This window comes from Mixophyes fleayi, chromosome 6 (genome assembly GCF_038048845.1).
Source record: "Mixophyes fleayi isolate aMixFle1 chromosome 6, aMixFle1.hap1, whole genome shotgun sequence".
Classification (NCBI taxonomy): domain Eukaryota; kingdom Metazoa; phylum Chordata; class Amphibia; order Anura; family Limnodynastidae; genus Mixophyes; species Mixophyes fleayi.
Window position 1 is genome coordinate 103,403,300 of NC_134407.1, and position 15,638 is coordinate 103,418,937.

Sequence of the window (15,638 nt, forward strand, 5' to 3'; positions counted from 1 at the left end):
TAGAGTAACTGAATTCAGTCAGTGATGTGTAACATTGTATGGTAATACACAGTACTTACTAGTTATAGAAAAGCAGCTAACAGCAGATACTACTACTTCAATCACAGAGATGGCAAATGTGCTTTGCACTATGAGCCTCAGCCTGAACACAGAGCGTAGAATCTAAATGGGCTTCTGGGAATATTTTGAGTATTCAAGGGACACTGAAAAAAACTAAACAATAAACCCCAAAAAGACACGTTATTACTGAATGTTTCGGTTTATTTTGACTTGCAAATCAGCATAATACTGATCTCTGATCTTACCTAATGTTGTATTTCAAAGACCCACATATATAAAAAAATAAATTAATAATCATTTTTTTTTAAAAAAACATTCAGAATGGCCATCTTGATGCTTAAGGGATGTTCACCTGACTATCAGATTGAAGAACTGATCAAAACTGCTTGTTGTAAAGTTAGCTCAGTGCAACTTTATAGCACCATCTTAGTACACAGGCAGCATTATAGTTAGGGTTCAGTTATAAAGGTGATCTAACCAAATACATGTTAAAGAACATTTGTATCCAAAATATACCTGGCAACAATAAAAGGATAGTTGCATCCAAAAATAAACATTTAGTTTTGGGTTTCTTTTGGTGCATTATATTAATATAATAGGAAAGCTAACATATCTGTGCTGCTCCGTACTCCAGGTCCCGCTAATTTCCAACAGTCTGAGCAGATGGTCTCTTATACTCAAGTCAGGCTTTTCTCCCACTACGGCATTGGATCTCCTGCTGGAACCAGTAGGCTGGAGGAGAGCAGGTAAGTGGGCTTTTGTTATTTACCTCATCTAACCATACTTAAAAACTCAATTTTGTTTCAGGTGGAGTTCTCCTTAAGAGGGAACACTATATTTTAGTCAATACTAAAAGATAGTGTTCCCTCTTAAAGGATAGTGCATTTTGTCAAAGACAAAATTACTCTTTTAGACTTGTACAATTAGTGTATTAATAGAAAAGGCTCTGCCTACTAATTAGCTTACGGTTTAAAATTATCCATTGTGAAATATATTATTAAATTTGGGCATGCTTAACCCAGTTGCATGGGATAAGCACGTAATACAATTAAGTTTTAGATATACGTATGTAATAGTATGAAAGTCAAGAAAAACATGTGAATAATGTTTGTCATTATTTTAGTGTGGGAGTCACTTCAAAGGCACCTTCATTGCAACTAACAACAAGCTATGTAACATAACTGGGTTACATGTGTATAACCCAGTCAATGACTGCTGTTTTTATGAACTTGGTGAAATGTCTTCCAGATAAATATCCTGATTGTTAAAACCAAGGAGTCAGATTTTTTTTTTTAGTAATTGGTGGTTTGCACCTCTCTATAGACTGGCATAAATAGTTACTACCTCACTTTAGCAGCAAATGGTTGGGTGGGCAATCAAAGTGGATAAAGTATATAAGGAATCCCAAGGCTCATTAAAAACCCACACATTTATAAACACCCATCAATTTCAGAAAACAGGGCCCTGCCCTTCTCTTACTATGGCATATACGGGGTTAACCCTTATGTAAAAGGCTCATACAGTGCATTATTCTGTACTTCGACAGGTATAAACTTCTGCATTGTGCTTGTTGGCCATTACAGCAGCAAAGGGTCAGTTTTTAAATAAATAAAAATAAGAAAACCTGTATCCCGGCCAGATTTTTTCATAAGTGCTTAAAGCATGATAGATTATGTGTATATATATATATATATATATATATATATATATATATATATATATATATATATATATATATATATATATATATATATATATACACATATACACACACATATAATTTTTTTTAAAATTTATATACCTGTACTTTTTTAGTATTGTTAACGTTTATATACAAAAATCAGCAGACCCCCCCAGCCAGCGAGGACCGTCTTCCTGACCAGAACATTCTACACAATACAGGAGGAACAAACATAAAACAAAAAAAAAAAAATCCTGTGTGCTTCAGGCGTCTTGTGAATCATCTCTCAGGCTCTATTTAAAAGTGTTGACCTGTGTGGTGGAGAGAAAAAAAACAAACAAGAAAAAAACACCTGTTAACTATCCACTACTTAAGGAGCAAATGATTTGACATATACAATGACATTTATAGCATGCAGTAGATTTGCTTCAATTTTGTATTCTACATGCAATGTTGATAGCCAAAATATTTAATTTTATATCTTCCCTTTAACAACATTTAGGTACAATATGTATGATCTGTATGACAAACCTTTTGTCACCAGGCCACACATACAGTAAATTAATTTCTCATGGTTTTAATCTGGGCATATAAAAATAACTTTAATTTAAGTTTTCCGTGATTCTTTCCACAATTCAGAGGATACTTCTGTGCTGGCAGGTCTGAGAAAACCAATACAAATTTCTCTGCAGCTCACAAAATCTCTTCTAGCCAGTGGCGGATCCAGGGAGGGGGGGCGATCGCCCCCCCCTAGCAGGAGCTTGCTGCTGGCGGCTGCACACTGTGCAGGTCCGTTCGGCAGTGATAATGTGCTGCCCGGCTGCTCTGATTGTGTTTTAAACACAATCAGAGCAGCGGGACAGCACATTATCACTGCCGAACAGACCTGCACATACTGTGCAGCCGCCGGCAGCCTTAGAAGTTAGAAAGGGGGCGGGCCTAAATCCCCCCCCCCTATATCGCCCGGGGTAGATAAAAATTTCTAGATCCGCCCCTGCCTCTAGCAAAATAAAACCACCTAGTGATGAGATTTTTCAGTGAACTGTGCACTTCAGCGGACGTAACTTTACATCCACTTAGCACAGAACCCTTCCTTCACAGTCCACTGTGGCTAGATACAGATGTTGCCACATTATTGCATACTGGCTTTCAGTATAGATACAAGATTAGAGATTACTGTACCTGAGAGTCTTCCAGCTGTCCTTCTCCATGTGATTATCTGGACCCTCGTTCTCAAAGGAGGCCACAAAGAGAGCTTCAAAAAGAATGAGACCTCCATTTTACTTCTCATTAAGGCCCACATCACATTTGTGCTTTACTCCTTCCATTATATAACTCTCAGACTGTAGTGTCTTGTGTGCCTTAATTTCCCTGACCTACATATAGACACTGTAGTCCTGTTCTCACATAATATTCACACAAGTGAGCAGGTCACTCTTTCCCTGAAGGTCAGCACTCTTAAACATTCTGTGCTTCTGTAAGCATTCTGATGTGCAGATTGGCTATAGGTAACACACTAATCTACACCATGGTGGTACACTTACCTTCTTCTGTATAAATTGGCGATGTCAGAAGGTATGTTTGAATTTTCTTGTCTTTTTCAAATGGACATTCCACCTGCTTCCAGGTTAAGAAATCATGAATTTGCCTGGAAATCTCCCAAAATTTCTAAAAAAAAAAGAGCAAATGTAAAAAACAACACAACCAAGAACAGGTATATATCTTGTGCTGACAATCAATGCAGGGTATCATCTATCTTCAATCTTTGACACTTCTAAAATAACAAAGAAAATGTTCCTTAGTAATACTTGTTGGCAGGTTTTCTTAAACCCACAAAAGAAAAAAAAAAAAGAAAAAAAAAAAGAAAACTAAAACTAAAAACAAAACAAAAAGAAATCCAATTTTCACAACCCAACTCAGCTAATGAGCAACATTTCAGGGTCTGTAATACTGGCTAAAATACACCACCCTAATGAAACACACACCATAAGGCCTGCTGACTTCCACATTATAGACAACCACAACTCAGCTATGTCTGCATATAGTGGGCCACACTGAAAATAGTTTTTTTTTCATATACATTACCTTTTTACTTTTTTTATTTACCTTAAAATTAACGTGTCCATTAGGTAAACGATTGGAGTGGATTTTGTGAAGGAAGAAGATATCTTTGATAAACAGGTTAAAAACTGGTATAACAATTTTCTCACGGCTGCTGTTGGCACTCTGGGACCTTTGTGTCGCCCCTTGAAGTGCTGTGCGGTAATTGCAGAAATTGCTAGATGGGTCCATATGATGCTATCAGCAATGTGAAAAGAGACAGCTTAGCAAGCCATAATAACCATGAAATATCTATGTGCAGAAGTACAATTACCACAATTATCCCACTAACATAATGTTCTAATTCAGTCTTGTCTCAATTTTAAAGATATATAGCTTTATAGATACATAAATATCTCTATATCTATATATAATCTCAGTATGTGTATTGATTTGACACTCATTTCACAAAGTGCTATACATAATTCCTGGCCTGTTATTAGCAGTTTATTCCCTAAAGCAGACATTTTTGTGCATATTATGCATGCAATATTGTTATTGCCAAACTGCAAATGGTTCACATTTTTGCAGTGCTAGAAAGTTTAAAGAAATGTGCTTAATTTTGATATGCTGTAACAGTTGTTAAAGCAAGTATCCCCCCCCTGCCCCCAGAAGGAAGGGGAGGGGTTCTCCCAGGTCTCCCTCCCATACTTGTTTGCTTGCCTCCGTTCTTATCCCTTTATTTAACGTAGCACAGTCATTCTTACATCACACCTGAAAATGTTCCATTAATTGCCATTTCATACATTAACACTAGATGGAGTGACAAACCAGTTTTAATCAATTCAGCACAGGCTATAGCTTTTTCTGTATGTGCTTGTTAGGAGACAGAGACCTAATACTGATATAGTCAGAGAAGGATGCTTAACATCCAGAGCTAAACGCTCCTGTGTGGATCTAATCACTCAAAATATGCTTGTTTCTTTTATCTTGTATTACATTTAAAAAAAATAAAAGGATTTAGTCTTCTTAGTGGTCAAGGCACCAAATGCTAAGATTGTCACCAGTCTGGCTTTATTTATGTACTCATGTACAGTTATGAATCATAAAGATTAAATGATAACTTCAGCTTACCTCCAGGATATCAAATTTGGCCGTTTTGACTTTTGACCAAGTCTTCTTAAGTCGTGCAACTGGACTGAGGTTCATACCAGCTACAAAAAAATAAAATAAAGAAAAATGAATGACCGAAAAATGAATTCAACAATTTAAAGACACTAACGTTAAACAAGCAGTAAATGTAATGCCCACTACACACTTTACAACAGAGAATGTATCTGCAAAGAGGTAGTCTAATCTTAAGTGCAATCTCTTGAACCATGCTTTGCCAATATATAGCAGCTTATTGCTGAAGGGTATGCTAGGAATTGTAGTTTCACAACACCTGGAGTGTCACAGGTTAGCCAACATTAATCTAGGTCGTGCAAATGCTGTGCAGCAAGCTAATTATCTGCTTCAACTCTTCAGAAGGGTCACTAGACATTTTATTTATTTCAAATCAATGAAGATTAACCATATACTCATGTCCCTGCTCACATACATTACCTTGCTTGCCCTACATTTTGAATTTTTTGTTTGAATTGTAGCTGGACTGATCAACTTAGGCCAACCATAATTACTATTGCTTTACTTAACCCATAGGAACGGTACTGAAAGCTACTCTACTCGCAAGAACATTGAGCTGACAGCAAGCAAGATGCAGAACATTATTCGCATGGGAGCCAAAGACATTAAAAGGGTACATACCCACTAGCATTTAAATGTGTTTGTAGAACACATGTAAGTGGGTCTGACAGTAGAAATAATTGTTTCTAGTTTGCCATACCCAATGGTGTTTTTACTTGTGTTGCAGTAGCACATTTTGGGATGCTCGCTGTGTTTCAACACATTGAATAGCCTACAAATGTTAGGAAAAATGCAAGTAACAACATCAAAAGGGTGGCACCCTAAAATCGTCACTCTCTGGAGTATAAAGAAGAGGCTGTAGACATAATCATCTATGTAAATTAGTTACATTCTAACTATTCCTAGCAAGTTAAATGCTATATTGTAGGTATTAACGAAATTGGTTAGCTGTGTATATATCCCCAGATAACTCTCAAATGACCCCCCCACACAAACACACACACATCACATCTTATATTGTCCTCTGAGACAAACGACTTACAAATTATGGCCATCATAGAGTTGAAATTGCCAATATTGAAACATTCCCGCGCCACATCTATAAAGAATTCCATCACCCTCGTTCGCTGCTTCTTCTTTACCACCTGGCAGAATTATGAAACATCCAAGAATATTATTCAAATGTAATATTTGTAATATTTTCTAAATGACATTCTGGAAATTCAACAGCTAGAAAACCAATGGAGAAGCTGCTATGTTACCAAAATATTAGGCAGCCCAATATTTACTGCATACAGTTTGTCATTTATATAAATATAGGTACTATGCAGTTTGTTCGCAATCCAATAATGACATTTATTACTATTTTCACAGTCAGCTGTAGGATATTTCAGTAAACACTGCCCAGTACAGTATTCTGATGCTTATCAAGAGACGTGTCGAAAATTGTGATAACTGATACTATACAGCACTGCTCTGGCTGCTGTTTGGGTTTTGGGTTGTGTTACCATTACTTGCATAAGAAACATCTAACCATCCAAAATGTTACATAGTACATTGCAGACTGCAGTTAGAATACACACATACTAATTATAGTGGTTAACTCAGAGAGCTGACCACAGCTTCTTTTTTAAACTTCAAATACACAAACGGTTTCTAAGAATTATTTCGCTTCTCACTCACGTGTGCACTGTGCAGTAAAAAGGAAGTAGCATTGCACAGCTATTGCCCAAACCATAAGACAGTTTGAAACTGAAATTTACAAATATTAAGGGACTAGGTCAGAAAATAAAACAAAAATCTACCTTAAAGGTTGAAAGAAAACAAAAGCAAAAATCTTGTAAGTATACTTCCACACAACAAAAAGGCCTAACAGAGAGGGCTTTATTCACCACCAGGAGAACTAGATATGGCTAGTGCCAAGTGAAGATTTAGTTAACCATTAGTATAACCCTATATTTTGTTTAATATTGCCTAGAGGCAGAGACTTAAATAACTTTGGGGTGATCGCTGTGATGTTTCTCTACAGAAAGAGCATAGACTAAGTTTAATCATCTTGTTCAGGTTTCATGCTGGAAATCTGAGGGAATGACCTAATATTACATATTGCACAGGTTTAACAAACAAAGGAAACCAGACAAGCAAATCAGATTCCGACTGCAATTATCAATATAAGTAATGGCAATCAAATCATCAAGTGCAGCCATCTAATATCTCATTTCACATCTGCAAGTAAAGTGGTACACAGAACATGGGAGAATAGTGATATGGTCAGATGAGGCACACTGTTCTGAATAAGCGGACAAGTACAGTAAAATGATAAAGGCTTTAGGAGGCCTTTTTAATTTTAGCGTAGGGTACATTTACTAGTTTAATTTCAATTATCACCTTAAATGCCAATGTAAAATCAAGTGAATAACCATTCTGAATGACCACATTCATTTGTGGCAAATCATTTCTATCCGGATAGTAGGGAAATGTACCAGGATGCCAATTCCCCATATTCACACAGCACAACTTGACAGTGAATGGTTTGAGGAGCATGAAACCACTGCAAAAGTCACGGTATCCCCAATTATCAGATTGAACTCTTACTAAGTGGATCCTGGACATGACCTGGAATCGAATTTGCAGGTCTATGAAACCGGACAATCTGTGATGACAAAATATGTCTATATTTGATTTGGCAGTTATACATGTATGACATCTATGTTGCAGTTTGGAAAGTTTTACTTATTTCTATCATATTTACTGGTGAACAGTTTATGTCACATGCACTTTGTGTTTTAAAAAAGGCAGCTGGTTTCATATTCAAAATCTTAACTGCTCTTAATCTGAAGAACCCTTTGAGTCTTAAGACACAGGAAAAAAATATAATTCATACAAAGTTTAATACACATCTTCTCTTTATAATTTGACTGTAGAGGGTAAAAACAGTAAAATGTTAAACAAGATGACATTCTTTCATAGAACTCACCCTGCATATCTCTGTAGCCACCAGCATGCTGAGGCAGTTAAACCAGTTATCATAGGCTTCTAGGTTATAGGTCTTGGTGACATCACTTCGGCACTGATGGGAAATATAGATATTATAAACAGAAAGAATTGTGCATAGTTAGGTGTTCTAAGCATTCAAGACATCTAGACCATACAGATTTCTGTAATTATGAGAAAACCCGAGTGTGACTGCTGCAGAGAAGGAAATTTCAGTACAGACATTTAGGAATTCTGCGTCCCACCCATTTACTTTTACACTTGCCATAAGACTAATATTCTAATAGCATAATGATTGAGCATTGTGACTAAAAATATACATACATTGGAAGCCACAACCCTGATGAAGTAGCAGACACAAAATGTGCAGGGTCGCTCTCCATATCACAGTTTTTGATAGCTAGTTATTCGGAAATGACGAGAAGACTATCCATTTGTCACTGCCAGGTATCTGGACTTCCTATTGTGGCTGTGCAGGCAGCAGAAGGAGACAATACCCCTATTCCATTATACTATCAAGTTTGTTTTGATACACACATTATATTTTGTGCATTGGAGTATATAGAAAGGCACACTTGTAAATATATAAAATTAATTACATAATCTATAGAAATCACTGAATTGTGGGCTGCAGAGTACAATTCATTCAAAAGTGCAATATATGTAATGCCTGAAATGATGTTATATGGTAATATGAATTTTAGTAGTACTCTGGTCAGATAAAAGCACCTATAAATTACCAGTAACCTACCTTGTGGTTATCCAGAGAGTCCATGTGACAGATTATCTGCATTAGGTCCTCAGGATAAATGCTTCCTAACCGCTCCTACAACCAGACATTGATAATATGTATGATTCTGTCAGAATATTAATTCTTATTCTGCCATGATAAAAACAACAGTAATGTTTCTACATTGTTCAAGCAATGCTATACTCTAATTTTTAAAGTTACATGGTAGAAGTGGGCCATGCTTCAGGTGTAATAAAGGTTACATAGTTATTTAGGCAAGAAACTCACCAGTTCGATTGTCGTGAGCTGCTGAGCTAAAACCAGAGGGTCTCCACACACACTCAGAATATCTTTTTGTGAGGACTGGGACTTGGCTTTCAGAATTGTCCCTTTATCAGTCATTGGCTGGCGAATCTTCTCTCGGATTTCCTGAAACTGGCCCCGAGTGGAAAGCGCAAGTAGCACATTCTGAGTCATCTGACTTATACTCTTTTTGATTGTACCATTTTCCTAAATAGACATTTGAAAAAGTGAATAACTAGAGACCAAAATAGCAACAGGAACACAAAATGTAAAAACAGTCTTAAAATAGTATTAATTGTGTAGTCATAAAAACATACAGAGAATCCAATTTAGGGTTATACTAATTAGTCTAGTGTTGTATGGTCAATCCACAAATATTTATACTTTGTTATGTTGAGCGCCATTGGCCCTATGCACAAGATTATACTTTTATGGCTTATACTAGGTTAATCAGCATGGTAAAAATATAACCACACACAGGTTTTCCACCTCCACTTTCCAAAATGGTCACTAGTAGTTTGATCTTTTTAATTGGATTATCATCAGGCATTACACACTCTTACACACAGGTCAAGTGCCCAACCTAGAGTGTGGGTGTCCAGCTTAAAAGACAGGAAGTCTTGTTTGCACAGGAGAAAAAACGGTTGAGATTGTAGTAGAGCTTTTTTTCAGTTTAAAAAATTGCCTTATAAAAAAACAAAAACAAATAGTATTTAAAAATATACACCCAAAAGTCCCAAGTACTTGAAGATATTTAAGTTTAGGTGGCCTATAAATTTACTAAGCAACAGTTTATAAACATAATTGTTAGTACAAAAAAAAGGTATATTTTAACTTTGGTAATTCTTTAGATAAGTTCCAATTAGATTTTTTAATTGCATCATTTATTAACACCGTGCATGGCTGCTCTTGATTAAAATTATAAACTGTATTTTCTAGTTGTAGGGCATGCTGGGACTTATAGCTCCACAACAGTAGATCAGCCACAGATTGACTAGCCGTGGTTTAGAGCATCAGTTATGTGTATTGATTTACAAAGCAAGGTCGTGATTAGCTGTCTAAAATGCTCCACAAGCTTATTGTTTGGCGAAATGAAGCAATGAGCTCCTGAATACAAATGATGTTATTGTTTATTATCAGCGTGTGCACATTATGTTTCGCGGCTGGAGCAATATCAGGGGCAGATGGTACAATGATGATGTCCAGAGACAGCACTCTGTCAGTATGAGCTCTGAAACAGATAACAAAAGCCCCTTTCTTATTGCTTGGCTCGTGTAGGCAGCAGGAAGAGAGAATGATAAATGAAATGGAGACTAATTGCGTGAAATTATCTGTCTTTCTTCATCTGAAGCTGTACAGTGCTTTCATTTTTCCAACTGATAGAGCAGCTAACCCGCCACTACTATTGTCTGTTTTAGATTAACGAAATTGAAATCAACTATGTAGATTAACCCACTCAATGCTTCTTTCAAGCAGAGACAGGTAATGTAATGAGAAGAGAAAGCAACGCTTCTCTACTGCTAAATATATCTTAAAATAACACTTGTCACATCACCTTGTACTTCTCACCTCATCACATTGTGTGATTCTTTGTGCAATTTCCTTCAGCTCTTTTCTTGCCCTCTCATCGTGGAAGTCGAAGGGAAATGTCTCAGTCCATTCTCTCAGGAGTTGGATGATTTTAGCAGCAAAGGACTTGAGTTTGGACTGTAGAAGTACAAAAGGACAGAATGGTCAACTTTGATTTCATTTATTAATTACTGAAAGCAAAATCCTGTTACTATTTCTTTTCTGCAAAGTTTGCCCAGGTTTTGGCAGTAAATATGTCAAGCATGGTATTTACATTACATTGATACCATATGGTTGTGACTCATTTTATATGTACTGGAGATTACCAAATGAAGTGGAACCCAGCTGCCAGCATTTTAGATTTGTCGTTAGTTTGGAAAGGGTCCATATTTGCGGTATCAGAAAAATAGTATTGCAAAATGTTTTTTGAAAGATGCATTCAATTTTTTCTACTTTGCAACAGTTACTCAACACTTTGAATGTATATATACAGAAATAAACAAAAATAACGCAGACCAATTGTTACTAATTCTAGTTTTATACAGACAGGGCTGTGCTGCCTACACATCAGTGGATGGAATAGAATATATACATGAGTCACAGGTCCCTGTTTGCATCTCATATGTCACTTAACAGTAAAACTGGTAATAATGTTGACATTTATGCTAACAGGGGGAAGGGGGGGAGTGATACCACAATAAGAACGGCTTAGGTTTCACGGCATTGCCACACTTTAATGCAGTTTACATTATTGTTTACATTGACTTGATCGTCAACATGTTTATATCTTGTGCGAAGCTGTTGAATTTTGTACACTGGAATAAGCAAGCTCAGAATAAAGGTTGGAGGAAATGGTGTGTAGGCTGCCACACAGCTATAATGTTTGCGTTTCTTCCTGTGGAAGGCACTCGTCATATTACACAAGTAACTTCACATGGGGCACCCCCTCAATTCTCCATCAACCTACACGTCACATACAACAGAGAATACAAAACAAGCACAGAGGTGCATGGGAAATATGCAAATAACTTTCACTTCTGTAGGTTGGAAACTCCAAGAGAAGTCACTAAACTCTTCTTCTTAGTCAGTCACTTAAAGGGCACCAAAAGAAAGGGCAGGTGAAACATTAATTTCTAGAAATAAACAACAAACAAACAAAAAAAGGAGTGGGTTGCAGCTGAATAATTGCTGCTAAGAAAATGTGACTTGGCTGCTTGAATCACAGAGAGAGTGTCAGTCTCACTTCATCACTGTGCCGTATTCTGACAATTGCTTTGCACTGCATACAGTCATTCAAGGCCCATACAGAGAAGAAAGCAGGAATTGCAATTATCATAGTATGTGTCTTGGCTATCCAAGTCACTAGGCCAAGGGACTTTCCATGCAGGCAGAACACTGTTTATGCAGAGGCTGCCACGAATAGAAAATGTAAAAAGTCAGCTAGCTACAGAGTGGAGCAATGAGATGCAAAAACCATTGTAGGCAGCTTTGGGTATGAGAAGAGTACTCTGGGGTATATTTACTAAACTGCAGGTTTGAAAAAAGTGGAGATGTTGCCTATGGAAACCAATCAGATTTTAGTTATTATTTATTTAATACATTCTACAACATGACAGTTAGAATCTGATAGGTTGCTATAGGCAACAATTCCACTTTTTTAAACCCGCAGTTTAGTAAATTTAGCCCTGGGTATGATTTTAGGTGTTCATTATGAAAATGAGCTCCATCTCTCCACTACACACAGAGGCAGATAATCCCTTTACCATTTACACAGCATAGATCTGACCTAGACAGGTTTCAACTAGCATTGTAAATTAGCAACTTGCTTGTAGAAAGATCAGTAAAACATTTGTAACGTGATGAATCAAAAACCTTTTTTCTTTCTAAATCAATAGTCTCAATTTATTAGACCTTGGTACCACTATGTTATATGTCAGCATAAGAAATCTGTATAACTCGTCTCTTTAAAAGGAGAGAAATTGATTGACAATTGTTCTAGTAAATTATATTCATTACTGCAGTACAAGTTACTGAAAGGAATAGATCTACTGCCTATGTTTGACCCAGTGAGTATCAAATAAACAAATGAGTCCTTCGGGATGCTCTACACTTGCAAGTTTCCTTACCTTGTCAGCCTCGGTTCCAGCTTCTAGCTGCTTGATACAGATCTGTCCCACTTTTGCAAGAATCTCATAAGGGTGGATAAAGACACGTGAGCTAAGCAGGAAGGTGAAAATATAGGTTCTCTGTGGGGAAAAAGAGAGGTTTTAAAATTAAAATAAAGCTTTGTTCACAATTGTTTCATTTGTAATTTTAAGTTATGAGCTATAACAAAAAAATTGTACTAAGAAGATGTACAATCTTAGCAACAATTCTGTAGTCTAACTAGCACTAACGGATCAATGTGTCCTCTCCGTTTCAGTTTCTATCAATAATTACCAAAAAGTAGGTAAAAAGTAAGGACTAGTGATATTATAAAAGTCCAAAATGTGTTTAGTTGGAAGATCCACAAAACAGTAACGCTACGAATAAAAGACTCAGGAACCACCGTCACACGGGCAGAATACCAAATTGCTTCATAATGGTTATAGAAACTCAATACAGATCAAGCAGCCAATGCAGAGTTGGACATAAAATGAGAGTAAATACACTATGTATACATAAATAAATAAATAGAAAAATAGAGTATTTCCCCCCATATGCAGAGCTATGCACATCTTGAGATGGGTCTGCCTCCGCAGCATATGAACATGGTTTACAACAAGTTTTCATCAATGTTTATTTGCATATGCCCTATATCAGGTGTAAAAGCTACGCCTACTAAAAGTTGTATATGCAAATGCAGCACATGCAGACATGCATAAACACTCCTTTACTGTACTCTGCCAATGTTAGAAAGATCTTCCATCCCCCGTTCTACCTCCCTAGGCGCAGGAGAATGGAAGTGCCAGATAAGTGCAAGCCTGCATAGACGCATATATGCGTGCATCTACTCTTTCGGCATGCAAAGAACGATTTCACACAAGATATGCTATGCAAACTGGCATACATCTTGCTGCATTTAATGAAAATGTATTTAATTAAACCAGTTGCCGCATGGCGTGGTGTGCATTTTTCAGATCCAGTGTGGTGGAGAACAGCCTTCATGCACCCAATAATTGACCTACTGCATCAGCAAGACATTCCATAGCAGTGTGTGAGTAAAAAATGGTACACTCTATTATTATTCTCCTTTATTTGTTAGACGCCACAAGATTTCCACAGCGCCGTACACAGTACAAACAGTAGACTATACAGGGTGAAACAAAACTGAACAATAAACAAAAAATACCAATACTTCAGCAACTCCAGGCAGGCCAATGCAGTAAAGACGGAGCAGAAGTACAGGTATGGAGACAGGAGGCAAGAGGGCCCTGCTCATACGAGCTTACATCCTAAGGGAGGGTAAACAAAAATAGGCATAAACGGGAGCCAGTTGAAGCATGGGGGAGAGAAAAAGGGGGCCAGGAGGAGAGCGGGGAGAATGAGCAGAGGAGATGAGGGAGTTAAGTGGATGGTTGGTAGGCTTTGAGGAACAGGTGAGTTTTAAGTGACCGTTTGAAGGAGCACAAATTATGAGAGAGATGGATGGAGCGAGAGAGGTCGTTCCAGTGAAGGGGGCCTGCATGGGAGAAGTCTTGGATTCTGGAGTGGGAAGAGGTGATCAGAGTGGAGGAGAGGCGACGGTCATTGGCCGAGCGCAGGGAGTGGACAGGAGTGTGAATGGAGAGGAGATTAGAGATATAGGGGGCAGTAGAGTGGGAGAGAGACTTGTAAGTGATGGTAAGGAGTTTGAAAAGGATTCTGTAGGGGAAGGGGAGCCGGTGTAAGGCAAGGCAGAGGAGGAGCGGCGTGAAAGGAAGAGGAGTCTTGCAGCCGCATTGAGTATAGAGCGGAGGGGGGCGAGATGGGAGTGGGGGAGGCACTCTAGTAGAATTAGATCAGTCACAATTTGAAATTTTACCTGGTCTATGATCATAGTAATTGATTGGACTAGTAAGTCCACCACGTCACACATACTTATAGTAACAATGTGGCAATAGCTAAGTATGCCACTGAAAGCTACTCTGCATATTGCAAACTTTCTCTGATAATTGCAGATTTTGAAGAACAAACCATTTTGGAGAGATGCAATTCATTGGTTTATTTCAACAGCCTGGAGGGAGATCATTATTTGTCAATCATAGCATCTAACTTTTCTTAAGAACGATAATGAAGAATTTTGGGTAAGAAAATATATCTCCATTACACCTGTAACCTGCTCTTTGGCACAATTTGCTTTAAACATGTGACATAAAAGCTCTGTTGGCATAAAACAACACTTCTGTCTGTTACACTCCTGTCTGAATTTGTCTTGGCACTTTACCGCAGTGCGTGTTTGCTTCCAGTATGTTTGCTTTAAAATGCTTTTTCCCACAGACAACATAACAAACTCTGGCTGTGCTTGGTCCCCTGTGACTTGAATGGGCTTTCTGACTGCTGATGGCAGCTCCATGTTTTCAGAAAAGAAAACAAGAAAATTTCTTGATTCATGATTCAGGGAAACATTTTATATTTCACTATTTAGCAGTGTACTTACTCCAAAACAGTGCGACTTCCCTGTTCTAAATGTGTAAGGCTTGCAAATGAGTGATATTGCTCTTTTAGTTAGTACCATAATGAGCAGTTGTCATTATTATCCTATGTTATCTCCTTCTACCAGTGGGTATTTATTTTAATAATTGCAATTACAGTGTTTTCCCCAGAAAATTTTACCAGCTGGGTGGCATTAAGAAGTAGCCAGGTGGGGGCAGCTGTAATACTTTGTAATAATATTGAATAATGTTGGAGGTTATTGCCCACACCTGCCAGGACTGGTCAGACTGGTGGTTAGTGGTCTAACACACTGCTGGCTGTGGTGCTCACATAGTGCCTGTTCTAATAGGAGAAACAATGGTTTATTCTATTATAGTGAGACTCTATTGGGCTCCAAGAGCTGGGTGACAGGTAAAAACATCCAGATGGAGCACCCGGGAAATAGGTGCTGGGAAGAATTCT

At 37.6% G+C, this 15,638-nt stretch overlaps 1 protein-coding gene across 3 annotated transcripts in view; it reads right to left on the minus strand.

Annotated features, from left to right (window-relative positions):
• Nucleotides 1-1,852: 1,852 nt before the first annotated feature.
• Nucleotides 1,853-15,638, minus strand: part of RASGEF1A (RasGEF domain family member 1A) — a 377,612-nt gene continuing 363,826 nt past the window's right edge. For all 3 annotated transcript variants that reach the window (XM_075217145.1, XM_075217143.1, XM_075217142.1), the window contains 11 exons: nucleotides 12,689-12,808; nucleotides 10,563-10,700; nucleotides 8,979-9,200; nucleotides 8,712-8,786; nucleotides 7,944-8,036; nucleotides 6,009-6,111; nucleotides 4,916-4,995; nucleotides 3,848-4,039; nucleotides 3,286-3,409; nucleotides 2,924-2,996; nucleotides 1,853-2,052 (listed from right to left, as the gene is read on the minus strand). In XM_075217145.1, the coding sequence (XP_075073246.1) occupies nucleotides 2,028-2,052; nucleotides 2,924-2,996; nucleotides 3,286-3,409; nucleotides 3,848-4,039; nucleotides 4,916-4,995; nucleotides 6,009-6,111; nucleotides 7,944-8,036; nucleotides 8,712-8,786; nucleotides 8,979-9,200; nucleotides 10,563-10,700; nucleotides 12,689-12,808 (1,245 nt within the window). In that variant the 3' untranslated portion in view covers nucleotides 1,853-2,027. The remainder of the gene's footprint in view (nucleotides 2,053-2,923; nucleotides 2,997-3,285; nucleotides 3,410-3,847; nucleotides 4,040-4,915; nucleotides 4,996-6,008; nucleotides 6,112-7,943; nucleotides 8,037-8,711; nucleotides 8,787-8,978; nucleotides 9,201-10,562; nucleotides 10,701-12,688; nucleotides 12,809-15,638) is intronic.